This window comes from Octopus sinensis, linkage group LG1 (assembly GCF_006345805.1).
Source record: "Octopus sinensis linkage group LG1, ASM634580v1, whole genome shotgun sequence".
Lineage (NCBI taxonomy): Eukaryota > Metazoa > Mollusca > Cephalopoda > Octopoda > Octopodidae > Octopus > Octopus sinensis.
In genome coordinates this window covers 161,847,362-161,865,000 of record NC_042997.1, presented here as the reverse complement: position 1 = coordinate 161,865,000, position 17,639 = coordinate 161,847,362, and the positions used below count along the sequence as shown (strand labels likewise).

General features: G+C 31.6%; 1 protein-coding gene across 1 annotated transcript in view; it reads left to right on the top strand.

Annotated features, from left to right (window-relative positions):
* LOC115210729 (titin) overlaps positions 1-17,639 on the top strand; it is a 678,167-nt gene that overhangs the window by 160,834 nt on the left and 499,694 nt on the right. The window contains exons 69-85 of the mRNA XM_036506041.1: positions 1,843-1,872; positions 2,201-2,230; positions 3,271-3,300; positions 3,723-3,752; positions 4,087-4,116; positions 4,460-4,489; positions 7,538-7,567; positions 7,899-7,928; positions 10,251-10,280; positions 10,641-10,670; positions 11,015-11,044; positions 13,612-13,641; positions 14,115-14,144; positions 14,686-14,715; positions 15,152-15,181; positions 15,524-15,553; positions 15,945-15,974. Of these exons, the coding sequence (XP_036361934.1) occupies positions 1,843-1,872; positions 2,201-2,230; positions 3,271-3,300; positions 3,723-3,752; positions 4,087-4,116; positions 4,460-4,489; positions 7,538-7,567; positions 7,899-7,928; positions 10,251-10,280; positions 10,641-10,670; positions 11,015-11,044; positions 13,612-13,641; positions 14,115-14,144; positions 14,686-14,715; positions 15,152-15,181; positions 15,524-15,553; positions 15,945-15,974 (510 nt within the window). The remainder of the gene's footprint in view (positions 1-1,842; positions 1,873-2,200; positions 2,231-3,270; positions 3,301-3,722; positions 3,753-4,086; positions 4,117-4,459; positions 4,490-7,537; positions 7,568-7,898; positions 7,929-10,250; positions 10,281-10,640; positions 10,671-11,014; positions 11,045-13,611; positions 13,642-14,114; positions 14,145-14,685; positions 14,716-15,151; positions 15,182-15,523; positions 15,554-15,944; positions 15,975-17,639) is intronic.

The window sequence follows — 17,639 nt, the reverse complement described above, 5'->3', positions numbered from 1 at the left end:
TAATACATACATATATATATATATATATATATATATATACACATACATACACGCACACACATATTTTTTTGTACGTGGTTCGATTCTTTCCGCAACCACTCATTTATTCCCGATACGTTTGTTTCTGCTCATCACGATCTTACATAAGAGTCCAAAATAATCTCACAATAACTAAATGCCGTGTAGATTCCACCAACATTTCATATTTATTAACTTTATAAACATTCACGATGTTTTTGCAGAGATATCAAATCGAAATTTGTCAAAGAAAGTTAATGTTGACTATTTTAGGGATCTTAGAAAGCCTGTGACGCTGTGGCGAAAAATCTATTCTCGGTACTATACTAACAATAAAACAAATTAAAACGAATATACATGCATTAATATCCATACAGAATTATATATACAAACAAACATATGATAATAATAATAATATAATAATAATAATAATAATAATAATAATATAATAATAATAATAATAATACGGTCAGATAAATCATCTTTTTATAGATAATACAATGATTTATGCAAAAAATGAGAAACTGCTTGAAAGCCTTCTACATAGTGTTCGGATTTTCTCAAATGGTGTAGGTATTGAGTTTGAACCGAAAAGTGCGCTGTTTTGAAAATGAAACGAAGCTTTGAAGGAAACCAACGATTGAAATACCAAATAGGCATGCAATGAAAGCGGTTGAAAAAGGATAGTGTTATAAGTATTTGAGGATATTGGAAGCAGCAACCCGCTATCCACATAAATCCTACAAGGAATAAGGCCAAGCCTGAGTGAAACCAATAATATATATATTCATATATATATATATATATATATATATATATATATATATATATATATATATATACACATACATACACGCACACACATATTTTTTGTACGTGGTTCGATTCTTTCCGCAACCACTCATTTATTCCCGATACGTTTGTTTCTGCTCATCACGATCTTACATAAGAGTCCAAAATAATCTCACAATAACTAAATGCCGTGTAGATTCCACCAACATTTCATATTTATTAACTTTATAAACATTCATGATGTTTTTGCAGAGATATCAAATCGAAATTTGTCAAAGAAAGTTAATGTTGACTATTTTAGGGATCTTAGAAAGCCTGTGACGCTGTGGCGAAAAATCTATTCTCGGTACTATACTAACAATAAAACAAATTAAAACGAATATACATGCATTAATATCCATACAGAATTATATATACAAACAAACATATGATAATAATAATAATAATAATAATAATAATAATAATAATAATAATAATAATACGGTCAGATAAATCATCTTTTTATAGATAATACAATGATTTATGCAAAAAATGAGAAACTGCTTGAAAGCCTTCTACATAGTGTTCGGATTTTCTCAAATGGTGTAGGTATTGAGTTTGAACCGAAAAGTGCGCTGTTTTGAAAATGAAACGAAGCTTTGAAGGAAACCAAACGATTGAAATACCAAATAGGCATGCAATGAAAGCGGTTGAAAAAGGATAGTGTTATAAGTATTTGAGGATATTGGAAGCAGCAACCCGCTATCCACATAAATCCTACAAGGAATAAGGCCAAGCCTGAGTGAAACCAATAATATATATATTCATATATATATATATATATATATATATATATATATATATATATATATATATATATACACGTGCATAACACACACACAAACACAAATTTCCACACATAAAATTATGTATTGTGGTTGATACATAATATCAACCACAATATATTATATGCGTTAAATTGTTTTGTTTTAATCGCTATATCCATTAAATAGCTTTCGAAATAATTAATCAAGTATTTCGTTAATTCTACAGAAGTTGTTACGGAAAAGGTAACTCGCACAGGTAAGCTAACGCGGAATTCTATTTCACAGTATTCAGCTAACAATATACATAGAATTATTAAAATATTTAATTTTCCGAGTTACCTGTTTATAAGATGTAATTAGTTCATAAATCTACCTCTTACAATTTTTTTAATTTCCGATACAATAAAGAGTTAATTTCATTGTACGTATCATTTATGAGGCCGGTACATTTTGTGATAAAAATGTTTTCAAAAATAAATTATTATAAAATGTAAATTCAGTAAAATAGCCTCAATGTATTTTAGTGTTTGGTAGTCTTATGATGTAATCAATAAGATTACATATTTCCCTTCTATTTTACCTAGAAACACGTTCTGAAGTCGAATCTACTGTTGGTGAGAAATTATTCTCTATTGTATTTTTGCTTCTGTTTGTTGCTGAGATTTGTCGCTGAGATTTATTTTAACGTCTTGATATATTTTTCTGTAGTTTCCTGTTTTAGTTAGAATAAGAATAAATGTGCCCCGCATATGTTTGAATAATTATTGGAGGATATTCTCTCTCGTTCTTGAGTCATGAAATATGTGAAGCAATAACTTATAATTTTCTTACTGTTAGTAGAAAAGAAGCAAGTGTTGAGATTATAGGAACTAACATAATCAATAATACTGTAAAAGCTTTGTTTAAATGTGGTGTAGCTTTCATTGCGTTTCAATGTTATAGATCTTTTGTTCAGTTTATATAACGTTTGTAAAAATGATCGCATTGTTTTCGATTAACGTGTTGTATAAACTAAATGCTTTTTATCGTCAACGTGGTACTCCGTCAGTTACGACGACGAGGGTTCCAGTTGATCTGATCAACGGAACAGCCTGCTCGTGAAATTAACGTGTAAGTGGCTGAGCACTCCACAGACACGTGTACCCTTAACGTAGTTCTCGGGGAGGTTCAGCGTGACACATTTTGTGATAAGGCTTGCCCTTTGAAATACAGGCACAACAGAAACAGGAAGAAAGAGTGAGAGAATGTTGTGGTGAAAGACTACGGCAGGGTTCGCCACCCCCACCTTCCCGGAGCCTCGTGGAGCTTTAGGTGTTTTCGTTCAATAAACACTCACAACGCCCGGTCTGGGAATCCAAACCGTGATACCACGATTGCGAGTCCGCTGCCTTAACCACTGGGCCATTGCGCCTCCGCAAGCTTTTTGTCACATAATATGGAAAATGAATTTATCTATGATATCTCAATATCTACACGCTTTTAAAATATGCATAATATGGATCACAGTACAAAGGAAAACCTGTTTCTCACAAATGTTACGTATTCTAGGACAACTAAATGTTCTCATTTCCAAATTAACTGAAATATCGTTGTTAAGTTTTCAATTATGAAATCCATGAAATTCAATTGCAATATTATTTCATTAATTTCACAGATATTGTGACACAGGAGGAGCCTGCAAGAGGTGAGAAAACATCTATTTGCAACATTATCTCTGTGAAACTGAGTTTATGTTATACACTGTCTGCAATTGTCTACGAAATTGTCTATATATTTCATGAAACAGTTTGAAAATACTTAGCATATTTTCACATGGACACCTGTAAAATATTAATGAATAATAATTATTGGTGCATCTGATACAATTCTAAAGTCTATCGCGTTTGAACTGGCGTAGTTTCATAAGTAACTCAGATACTTGTCTTTTAAACGACCTTACATATATCAGACTGAAAATATATATATTGCATAAGAATATCATAATATTACAATAGAAGAGGAGTATGTATAATAAGCAGTTCGTAATTAAATTTCTGCCTATATCAGTTTTTCTAATTATGTGTAGTCTAAAAGGTCTGATGCCATAATCTTTTATTCCATATTTAGATCAACCTTCTCAGGTCGACGCCACAGTTGGTAAGTGCCTTGCCTTTTAATATGAAACTTCTCCACAAAGAGAAAAGTTCTTAAGCATTTTATTATAAGTAATACTTTAGTTATGACAGGTTATATTATTATCTTTATCAAAATAAATATTAGTTACAAAATTTAACTTAGTGTGGACTTAAATAAAATGCCAAACATTAATTCATGCGAGACATAAGTTATACTGGATAAACTGAGTTGAAAGTATTCGATAAATATTTCCGCCTCGAATAATTCATAAATTATATTGAAACTCATCCTTCAACATGTGTTTGTGACAATTGATATAGACTATAATTAATTGAGTGCGTTGTTAATTTCACAGAAATTGTTACTGAAACTGAATCACGCATAGGTAAGCGCCTTTGATATATTACTACATTAAACTTAAAAATAGTTTTCTAAGAATATGGTAATTCATATTGTTGATAGTTCCGTTAAGAATTTATGAGAAGTAATATACGTGAAAATGTTTTCCAATTTTAATAAATTTACAATATTTCTAGAAGAGTTAATAAAAGACATAAACACCTGACCAATCCATAAAAATATATTTGCGCAGTAAAGAGTTGGGCATTACAAATTCACGAAGTATGTATATATATATAGATAAAAATTTAGATGAATTTAGAATTTGAAGCTTCGTGCGAAATAATCAAACGACTTACTTATTGTATTTTATTTTAAAATTTGTTCAGAAAAACCATCTGAAATTGAATCTACAGTTGGTGAGTTTAATTTAAATTAATTTCACTGGATTTTTGTGTTTGGCTTCAGTGTTTATGTATGGATAATAGCAACTTGAAATCTATTACTATTCAAATGTATAATATATTTGAAATCTAAAACATAGGACTTCGTCACACAAACACACATAAGTCACGCACTAAAATCGTACGTACATGCACATCCACAGAAATATATACGCATACATATACATAAACAAATGAACACAATAATTATGCGTGTGTGAAACAAATTGGTATTGTTTCAAAGAATCAGCACATGCAGCTAAAATTGTTTTCGGTATACTTCGTAATATTTAAGATTAGAATCATGCATATTAAGTGATTCATGTATTATGTGTATGGAAGAATATGAAGTTTGAGAATGCTGGCTTTTAAAACGAAATTTTTATGTTATTATTTTACTTTTCTTTTCTCTTCGCGGATTATATTTTCTTTGGTTAATTCGTACATGTATGACTTGCGGTTGTTGGCGTAATTACGTCTTCGTTTGTTTGTATCTGAAATTTTAATTGTCCCATTTTGTTTTCTTGTGTGTATTTAGAATATCTTCAACAAGATAGAAAATAGTTAAGGCTGAATTAAATAAGAAATTAGGCCTCTGAAAACAGAGAAGCAATGATATTGCACGTAGTTTAATAGTAATTTATTGTTTTCGTAACAGAAGCACATATCTGTAATTTCTTTATTGTACCAATATCGATTTTGTGGAGAATTACCCAACACGCACGTGCACACACACACACACACACACACACAAATATGTGCATTATTATATGGCTAAACGTACACACATACTATACTTACGCACGCATATTGGATAAGTGGTTTTCTGTCAGATTGCACCATCATAAGTTTTATTGATCGTGCTCTCTCTGACTGTCACACCACCAACTTTAGCATTCTGTAAAGGTTGATACTTGTCTTAGTATTCTACATTAAAAAAAAAAAATCCTACTTGCCAACTCCAACAACACTTAATCCTATGCCGATGAATCCGTTTTTCATTCATATCTAATTTTCTGCAGTTAAGCGACATTATATTAAACTTAGCTATTTCATGCTAAATCTACATTGTCGCAGTGAAAAGTCACCTTCAACAGCACCAGCATATCCTCATTAGAGAAATCAAAAACAGACTACCAGCCTTTATCTGTATGAACTTAAATCTCTCGTTTAAAACAGATTTCTCGCTTTGGAGAATTTCAGCAAAAGTAAAGTTATTCTTTTAGACATGCGCCAAGCCTTTGATCGTGACTGGCATAGCTTCCCTCGAAACTGCTGGTCCTGTGCCAACATTTAAGACCAATGTTACAATGAAAGGAATTGTAATATTTAATAGAAATAAATTACAATGAAAGGAATTGTAATATTTAATAGAAATAAATTACAATGAAAGGAATTGTAATATTTTATAGAAATAAATATTACAATGAAAGAAATTTACATTTTATTCCAAGAAGTGGACTAAAGAAATTTAAAGGTGAAAACAGATTAAGTGTAAATATTATCACGCGGGCAGGTGAAGTAGTTTTGGGAGGCAAGAGAGAAAATTATAATAATAAAAAGTAAAAGTTTCAAAGGAAAATATTCAATAGTCGAAAGGATTTCAAATAATGTATGTGTAAAGCTTCATTTTATTAATCGCCACATAATTCTGTATGTTGTCATGAAGTATCTTTCGAAGTATTTAACCACTATTTACATTATTTACATTGGACAGATATGTGTCCTCATCATGTTTGTTGTTACCACAACGTATCGGCTGGCTTACTCTCCAGCCTTCATCAGGTATCCTGGTAGAATTTTGAACCCAACCCCGGGTTCTCATTCCTAAGGTATATTTTGCTGTAGTTGTTGTTGTTGTTCTTGTTGTTGTTGATGTTGTTATTATTATTATTATTATTATTTATTCAAGGCACTGCCTGGAATTGAACTCGCAATCTTGGGTTAGTGGCCGGTAAACTTTGATCCTTTTACCCGCACGATTTTTACTAAGAAAAAACAAATAAACAAAACTCGGATTTTTTGCGTGGAATCAAGTACCCCTACCTCCTAATATGCTTCAAATCCCTTATTTTGGTTCAGAAAAAAAGCCTCTGAAATTTTACCCACTCCCAACACTTTACAGAAATACATTTTCCAGAGTGTGGATCACATGGTTCGTTATTAAATATATATATAGTAGAGAATGTGACATTTATATTGTGCATATTTGGTATATATATATATATATATGAAAGCGTGTTTGTATTTGTTGACAGGTAAAAATTCAGCGACAAAGTGCTACTTACCTCTTTGCTCTCAAATACATGGATTAATTCTCTATTTTCCTCGACTAAATATTTTTAGATTTATACCAGCGTTTTAGGAAAAAGAAACAGATACCTTTCGCGCCCACACTAATTATTGTGTGTGTGCGTGTGTGTGTGGTGGGAGGGGGTAGAGAAAATAAAGTTGCTTCTCTACAAAAGCGATTTAAAATAAATATATCTTAATTGCTGTGTGAAAAAGTATATTATCTTTTAAAAAATCCTAAAATTATAGACTATATCTATACTGGGTTTTGTAGCATATTGGGAGGCCACCGGAATTCATTGAACGAAAAACAAATTTCCAATGATTCCAGGATGGGAACCAAAATAATGGATTTGTGGCATATTAGGAGGTCAGGGTACTTGATTCCACGCAAAAATCTGAGTTTTATTTCTTAGTGAAAATCGTGCAGATGAAAGGATCAAATAATACATAGTAGTTTGCACTCTTAACCATTACGCTATATGCCGTGGGCATATGCTGTTATAATAATAATAACAACATCAGCAAAAATACCTTAGGTATAAGAACCCAGGGTTGGGTTCAAAATTCTACCAGGTCACCTGATGAAGACTGGAGAGTAAATCAGCTGAAATGTTGTGGTAACAACAAACAAGATTAGGACACATATCCGTCCAATGTAAATAATGTATAGAATTCCTCATCTCTAAAATATAGAACAGTATCTAACCACATATTTAATTAATTCTACAGAAGTTGTAACGGAACAAGTAACTCGCACAGGTAAGCTAATAGTCCCTCATATCAACGTAAAATATTAAAAATCTCTATTTTCATAAGATATTTGTTTACTAAATTGAAATTAAATCGTCTTTTCCATTGTGGACACATCATCCGTTAAATAACTTTTTGTATATATATCAAACAAATAAAGTGATCTTATATAGAATACATAAAGTATACCAAGCATACACAAAAATTTTAACCTTTGAAATTATTTGGAAATAAACCGATTTTATAAACATGATAATAGTGTCGAATCAACCAATATAATTAGTATTATTTATTCTGTTTGATGTAACTGAGATATGTATTTATCCTTTCAATTACGTAGAAACACGTTCTGAGGTAGAATCTACTGTTGGTAAGTGGAAGATTATTCTAGAATAGCTTTTGCTTCTGCTTGTCGACGAGTTTCATTTCGATGTCCGATATTTTTGCGTTGTTTCTTGAATTATCATCTGTTGTTGAGTAACAATAACTGTTTCTCACACTTGTTTAATTAAACATCGGTGGATATTCTGTACATTGTTTTATTAGTGAAGTATATGAAACAGTAATTTATAATATTTATAAGGCATATCGGCAGAAAAAGACGTATTTTTTAATTTAACGACGTTCTGAAGTTTTTAGAAAATATATATGCTTCAGTAACATATCATATATGTTAAGAGAACGCTGCTGGCCTATTTCATAATATCTATAACGAATGTAAGTAATTGTTTTAAAAACGTGATGTGGTTTTGATTGCAACGTGGAGTGGCTTTTATCGTATTATCGTACTTCATTTCTATACATCGTATGTTCTATTCACGTAATAAATATAGAAATGGATTGATCACATTTTTTCTTCATTATAATATTTGTATGTGGGAATGGTGTCTTCAAGGGTGAAAATAAATTGCTCTTTTCATAACCCGAATTATTTTCTATGAATTAATATTGTTGGAAATAAATGTATTTACATAATCTAACCTTTATATGCGTTACAAATATGGATTATCGTGAAAGGAGTAGAAAGGAGAATTTGTTTCTCACAACCATGACGTATACTGGTAAAACTAAAACTTTCTAAATTTCCCATTTTCATAATAACTAAAATGTCGTTGTTAGCATTTAAAACATAAATGTGTGACATTCAAGAGCAATATTATTTAATTGATTTCATCGATGTAACATAAGACGAGCGTTATACCAATGTTCATACATCTATTTTCAGCATTTTCATAATTAACCTGCAATGCTATGCAATGTATCAGTAATAGACCCCGAAATTATGAATACATTTCAAGTAAAAATTTGAAAATATTAAACAATCTTCACATGAATACCAGTTAAATATTATTATCCAATTATCCCATCTAAAAAATAGTTAAAAAAATTAAAAACATCAACTGGATTATGACTAGGAGATAATAATTTACTCAAAATACCCACCCCCAGCTTCTACCACGGACTCAAGGCGGCTCTAGAACTTGGCGCATGCGTTCTTCATTAAGTCCCTGGAAAGATCTTCGAACCTCTTGACTTTGACCAACAACTCGGCTTTGGTGTTGTAGACAGAGTAGTTGATGTCTTTCTCAACCGTGCCCCACACCATAGTAATCTATGAGATTACAATCAGAGGAATTAGGAGGCCAGAAGAAATGGGGCTGGTGAAGTCATAGACATTTTCTGACAACCACGTTTGATTGTTTCTGGATGAATGGCAAGAAACCGAATCCTGCTGCAGCACATATAGCCTTCCAGCAGTAATTTCTTCCAGCAAGTGATTAGCCTTAATCTCCAGCACCTTCACATAGGTGTCTGAATTGAGCCTAAGGCCCTGTTTAAATACGTGTGGTGGCATGTGTCACTCTCACTGAGGACGCACCCAAATACTATCACAGCTTGAGGTAATTTGATATTCCTGATACGTGGATTGCAGACATGCCACTTATTGTTCTGGTTGTTATGCAACTGGTCAGACAGACGTTCTTTTCATGAGAAAAAAACACAACATCCCTGGTTCAACAGAATACCTCAACTTGTTAGAGAGCTGCTTTGCTTTCATCAAGCGGTTCTCTTTGGCCTTGGCTGTCAGAATTTATCCCTTGCGCCTCATGCACGAGTCGTAGCAAAAGTCCTCATTCAGAGCCAACTTCACAGTGGCGATCCCTACATTAATCTCTCTCGCCAAAACCCAGATTCCCTTGCTCAGTTCTTCCACCGTACTACAGTTGTTGCATGTACTCCGGTGTGCGAATGCAGTCAGAATACTTTCTGTGTCCCTTCCTACTTGCCACCGCTTAATAGTCTCCATTGTAGCTGTCCATGTCATGAGTCTTTACAGTGTTCAGAAAGCATTTAGCAGCAGTCTTTGTCAGCTAAATTTTTCTTTGCTACAACGTTAATCATTATGATCTCCAAAGCTGTTGACTGTTTCCCAATCCATCAAGATTTTCCTGAGAAAAAGGACATGTAAAAAGTAAAATTTAACACGAACACCCTATATATATATATATATATATATATATATATATATATATATATATATATATATATATAAAACATAAAAGTATTGAACGCTGTGGAAAAAAAGTAGTATGTAGATAAGCGGCTCGTAGTTGTGCTTCTACATGCATTTAAGTTTTTCTGTCTATCTGGTACAAAAATCTGATTTCATAATCTTTTATTCCCTATTTAGAACAACCTTCTGAGGTCGACGCCACAATTAGTAAGTGTCTTTCAATACGATTAGTATTTTAATAATTATTGATACTATTGTTAGTATTTTTGTTAAACGTGACGTATACTGGTAAAACTAAAGCTTTTGTTACAATAAATATAAGTAGTATAATGGGCTTTAATATCAAGTAATATGTAAAACATTGCATAAATTAAATCATGTATTAGACATTACATTTTAATTTACGTTTACATAAATTTTACATAAGACGTTGATAAAGATGTATCGTGAGAAGTATTCCTTTAACTATTCATTGATAAATTTTATTGAAACACGTCTATTCAACATTTGTTTATTATAACAATTCATGTAAACTGTAGTTAATTGATTGTATTATCAATTTCTTAGGCATTGTTACTGAAACCGAATCTCGCATAGGTAAGCACCTTTGAAATAATTACGTAAGGTTCATCCAAATTAATAATCGCCTTTTGAGAGAATATTTTAAACATTCAGTATAATATAATTAATAATACTTATAGTTCCCTTTTGTAATTATGAGAAGCAATATATACAAGAAATAATTTAATTTCAAATAAATTTGTAATAATAGTGAAACCGGCTCTATACTTAATGCATATATCAGGAGAACAAAAGTAATACATTACAAATATAAAAGTATACTTATATAGGTTAGACATTTCGTTAAATATATGAAAAATAGTTTTGTCTGGAGTAAGTATGCAGCGTACTTATTGTACTTTATTTTAAATTTTGTTCAGAAAAACCATCTGAAATTCAATCTACCGTTGGTGAGTTCAATTCAAAATAATTTTTCTGGCTTTCAATGTTTGTCTTCAGTGTCCCTGTATGGATAATGGTTGAGAGAAATCTCTAATTACGTAAATGTGTAACATTTTTGATATCTAAAGCATACAACTCACACGCATACACAATAAAGACGCATGCCAAAAGTTACATTCATGAATCTTTACAAACACGCATACAAGCACATATATTTACACAGAGATTATATATATATTGCACAATATTTTAAATTTTTTTTTTAAAGAGCATGACGTTCATCAATGTTGGCTTTTAAAAAGAAATCTTTGCATTATTTATATGTTGCTATTTGCTTTTCTTCTCGGAATTTATTTACTTTGGAGAAATTGTACGTTTCTAAGTTGATGTTGGTGTAAAATATATTTTCGTTTGTTTCTCTGTAATTGTGGTAGTCTTGTGTCGTTATTTAACATATGTTCAACATGAGAGATGAGACGTTTACAACTGAATTACATTGTAAAACAGACCTCTTAAAACTCAAGGAAATAAAGCCTTTTTTTTGTGCTGCAATAGTCAAATATCGTTTTCATAACAGAAGCGAGGGTTTATTGCATCAATATCGGTTTCCTGCAGAATTACCGCTCATATATGGAGATAGAAATACGCTCACACGTTTATACTTAAACGACTGTGAACACACACGCACGCGCATTCGACCGTGTCTGACATGTGAACTGTTTCACAAAATTGCTGGTCAATGGCTTCACCCAACTTTTATCTCTTGAATAAGTGGCTTTCTGTCAGTTTGTACCATTATAATATATACTGACAGTGCTGCCTTTCTGTGATCAGTAGAATGTCATGACTGCTATTCCAGAGTGCTTAGAGTCGCAACTGCATTCTACCATTTAAACATCAATGAACTCATTACTCGTTAATTTCAACAACACTCAGTCCTTTGTTGATGATACCACACTACAAGAACACGAGTGTTATGATCTACGAAATCACGACTTAATTTTATAAAAACGAAGCAAGAAGGAAAAGCACACTCATGAACGTATATGCATTTATGTATGTATATGTGAAGGGTAAGCCTTCGGTCATGAATGACCATGAGATTGCACATACAAGGCACAAGTCTGGGCAAGGTTGTTTTTACGAAATACCAGCAGTCGCTCATGCATACCAGCATCCTCCTCCCTACACGCCACCAATGTTATCCAAGAGAGAAGCAAAGGTTGATACAGCTTGGCACCAGTGATGCTGCAATACGCTTCTACGGCTGTGCAAACTGGAGCAACGTGCAATAAAATGTCTTGCTCAAGAATACGACACTCATCCCGGTTCAGGAATCTAACTCACTACCTCATGATTGTAAACCCGACGTTCTAACCACTGAACCATACACACACAAGTATAAAAAACTATATATATATATATAACAAAATTATTTCATTCCAGGTAGAGATAAAAATACGATTGTTTAGTACTACCACTAGACTTGTTCAGTTAACCATGTCAGCCTTAAGTTACGACGTTAAACATTGTCATTGGATAATAACACACGGACAGCGGGAAACTTGCAAAAATTTCTAAGACCAGTCATGTGACTATTCTCTACCAGTCAAACCCTATTCAAAACATACTAATTTGACCTTCAAACACTAGTCAGAAGCAAAACAGCTGCGACATAAGCCACGTCATTCTATTTCAAAATTTTGAAAAGCAGTGTAAGCTGTGAAATCGGTTAAATCTTTAAATATATTAATAAAATATATTTTAACTATTCTCAGCGCATTTTCAACTTCCATTTTTCCTATACATACATACATACATACATACATACATACATACATACATACATACATACATACATACATGCATACACACATATACACATATATACATATATACAAATATATAAATATACATACACACACACACATATATAATGTGTGTGTGTTACACCCACATAAAGTTTTTAAAATTTTCACCTGATTAGTTTTAAAAATGTAGTTCTGATATATTTTTCTGGCTGGTGATGAGAATCGCATTTTTTTTCAAGAAATTAAAAATAAAAATGTTACACCGGTTTGATATTATATTAGTTTCGACCAGAATTGGCACAGGCCACGTTTAATTTAATAGCACCATATTCAAAAAAACATTTAATGATGTTTCATATTGCAGTCCTTTTTGGGACATTATATCCCACTCGAGTATAAAGTTAATGTTTGCAATGATATATCGGGTGTAGATGGTTTATCTGGAATTTGTTGGAGACATTTATCCAGGAACCGTTTAGAAAGATATATACATGTATATATAAACAATTGTATATACATATATATGTATATTCAAACATATATACTATATCAGTTTATATATAAACATATATGCATACACACTCACCCCCCCATATATATTCTACGTACGTATATATGTATGTATTCTGTGTGTCTTCGTTTTCAAAATCGTGGACCGTTACGCATCCGTTATAAAGTTTCCTTCTCTTTTGGTTATGTAATTATATATTCTTTCACTAATTATTTTACAAACTATTTAACCACATATTTCATTAATTCCACAGAAGTTACAACAGAAACAGTAACTCGTACAGGTAAGCTAATTCAGAATTGTCTCAGAAACTATATACCGACATAAAAATATTGAATCTGTAATTTAGTGAAATTATTACTAAATTATAATTAAATCGTTTACTTGTTCGTCATATAGATACTATTCATGAAAGAGTTTTCATTTCCAGTAAAGTGTACCTAACATAAATAGTATATAGGCGTAATTTCCATATATATTATATGAGGAATACCTTACATATAATGCTGCTATCGTGTGAAATAATCGAAATAATGTTTCGCAATGATTTTAAGGCAAAATTAAAAGCGAAACAACAAAAAAATAAAAATGAGAAGGAAAGAAAGAAAGAGAGAGAGAGAGAGAGAGAGAGAGAGAGAGAGAGAGAGAGGAGAGAGAGAGAGAGAGAGAACAAGCACAAAAAGTGTGTTTAGTGTTTGTCACTCGAATGTGCTTTAAGATGTAGGTAATAGGAGTATATATATTATCTTTAACTAGAAACTCGCTCTGAGGTGGAATCATCAGTTGGTGAGTGAGAAATTACTTTCTAATAATTAATTGCTTCTGCTTGTAAAATTTTTGCTTTGTTGCCTTTATATATTTTTGTGTAGTTTCCTAATTTATTCTCTGCTGTTCAATAAAATCAAATGAATCTCTCATTTGTTAGGCTAAATATCGGAAGATATTTCTTTTAATATTTGATTTGCAAAATATGTGCGATTGTTCATATTAGAAATAAGTCTGTTTGTAATAAAAAATCTGTAATATTATAATACTGGATATGTGTAACACTTTCATGCATTGAATGTTCTATAGCATTCGATATGTAAATTGACTTGATTTTTTCGTTCATTTTTATTGTATTATTCAAATTTTTCTTATAATAATGTCGTAAATGAAATGAAATTGTATGTTCGCAATGCTTGTAATATACGCCTGCAGTATAAGTAAACCGGTATACGCACACTAGTGAACTAACATTTTCTAATGTTCCCATTTTCAAATTAATTGAAATATCGCCTTAGCTTTTAAATTCATAATTACAATTAGTATTTCATTAATTCCACAGATGTTGTGACACAGGACGAGCGTCCTAAAGGTGAGCAAACATTTGTTTTCAACATTACCACAACAGACCTAAGTTTCTAAGTTATATATCGTTTCTGTAATTGTATCAACAATTATGTGTGCTTTCCACAATCTGCACATGAATGTCTACAAAATATTGATACGCCGTAATTATTGGAGATGATGAACACTTTCTCAAGCGTATAATGCTTAAAATGAAGTTTTGGTCATTTTGAGTCATGTGTATTTTCCTTGTGTATATCAGAGTTGTTGGCATTTAAAAATCCAACATAAGGCAGATCGTGAATATATTAGTGCATAAAGATATTGCGGTATTGACCAATGTTATGGAATATAGAAAAGTAGTGTATGTAGATAAGTGGTTCGTAACTGTGCTTCTTAATATATTTTTTCTATGTGTATGAGGTCTAAATATCTGACACAGTTATCTTTTATTCCATATTTAGAACAACCATCTGAGATCGACGCCACAGTTAGTAAGTGCTCTTTAATCAGATTCCATAAAAAATCGACTGTATTATAAATTATTGTTATAAATAATTCTTCAGTTATAACTAATTTTATTGGAATAAATATTAGCAGTATAATTTGCTTTAAATTCAACTAATATGTAAAGCATATCGTATTCATATGATGAATAATCATCCTTAATTCATGTTACACAAATTTTACTTCTGAAGTTGAGAAGAATGTATCCTGATAAATAGTTACGTATCGATTCATTGATAAATTGTCGTTGAAGATCGTCTATTTAACATTTGTTTGTTGTAACAAATCATAAACACGTCAGTTAATTTATTGCGTTGTTAATTTCACAGAAATTGTTACAGAAACCGAATCTCGCATAGGTAAGCGTTTTGAAGTAATTATGTAAGGTTCATCAAAATTAAATATAAATATCTGATAATATGAATGATACATCTTGTGAAATATAATTGATAAAGATTCGTATGATATAATTAATGATAGTCTGTGCATTTTAGAAGGAATATACACAAGAATATATATAAGGAAGCTTTTCAATTCTTAAATATTTGTAAAGTTTTAAAAGAATAAGTAGCAGACGTAAAATTTCAATATTTGATAACTACAACAGTGTAACAAAGTTAGTGGATTATAAATACACAATGTATTTTATATAAGTAAATATTCGGATAAATATTGATAGGAAAGAATTTAAATGTTTTTGTGAAATAATCAAGCAATGGTCTTATTGTACTTATTTTAAAATTTGTTCAGAAAAACCATCTGGAATTGAATCTACAGTTGGTGAGTTTAATTTGAAATAATTTCGCTAGCTTGTAATTTTTCACTTCATTGCTCATAGGAGTATGAAATCTATTATGACGTTATTATTTTTTGTATTTGATATACTTGATATCTAAACGATACTGCATGCACATAGAGAAGCAGACACGCACATTGTTCGTAAGAAAATCTCACGCATGCATACACACACAGAAGCCAATAAATCAGTATAACACAATGACGATACACATCTATATATATAAAACTGTAGTTGTGTGAGTGTCTGTCCCCTTCGATTTAGATTCCTAACTACTCCCACATTTTGCGGTGCAGTTTAACCAAATTCGGGTATCTTATAGTCGTGATTCATATCGAGCCCGTCTGAGTATTAGCGCGCGTCTACGATGAGTCTACGATTTTAAAAATAATTTAACATCATTTTTTATTCCATTTTAATGCATAATTTTTCGTGTGTCGATGGCGGCGGAGTTGGCGTCCATGGTCACACCTGCACCTGTTTGCTTCTCCCCCTTCTTCCCTCCCTCGTGAAGCTGTGGGGAAGGGAGTGTAAAGAAATCAACGTCGTAAAGCGTTGTCAAGGAGACCAGCGTTCTTTTAGAACAACGACTTCATGGCTTGAAGACACCAAAACAGAAATGGCTAAGAAAGCCCGAATTGGCATCTATAAGGGAAGTAACTCTCTAAAAATGCTTATATAGTTATTTCCCTTACAAACCCGAGCAACGCCGGGCGATACTGCTAGTAGCACATATTTGTATCCATTTGTAGGTATAATATATAAATTATAAAGGCAATAATGTTTTAGCTGCTATGGACTGATTGTGAAGCAGTATTTTAAACTAGATACATATATAGCCAATCAAATGTGTACTGGTGAACATGAAATTTATGAAGGCTGGCTTCCAAAATAAAATAATTAGACTATTTTAGTTAACTTTTTGCTTCCTCTTCATGCATTTTATGTCCTTTGGAAAAGATGTGCTTTTAATTTACAGTTGCTCGTTTCAAACGTCTTCGCTTTATTCTTTTACTTAATCTTCATTTATGCCTTTAAAATATCTTCAACTTTAAAATATCTATAACGAGAAGTCAGAGACTAAGCTAGTAAAATAGATATCATATTCGCACTCTAATTGTCAGTTATAATTTTCATCTAAAAAGCACGGATGTCTAATTTACTGTATCAATATCGAATATTTCAGAATTTACTGACATATTTAAAGACAGGAAAAAACAAACACGTTTATACTTATCTGAATTCATACACGTATTCGATTATGCCAGCAAACAATTCTCTTAATAAAAATTATTGATCTATAACTCCATCTGTCCATCGTCTGTTACACTAGTGGCTTTCTATCATTTATTATAAAAAAGTCGATAGAACTTTTATTTTGCTTAAGGTACTGGACTAAACAATTGACTTAAAAGTCAAGAAACAGGTTTAGTGTAAAAGACATAAAACTTAGTGTGTTGGGTGAAAGAAATAAAAAGAGTAAAATTGTTAGTGGAACGAAGGTCAGTATTCAGCCATGGAAAACAGTATATCTTGGCTTAATTCCAGTAGATTGTTAAAAGGAATGACTATAACGGTATTATTTTCCGAATGGATATGGTGTGTAACTTAAAATTTGTGTTAAAAGTTTAAGTTTTTATGACGCATGT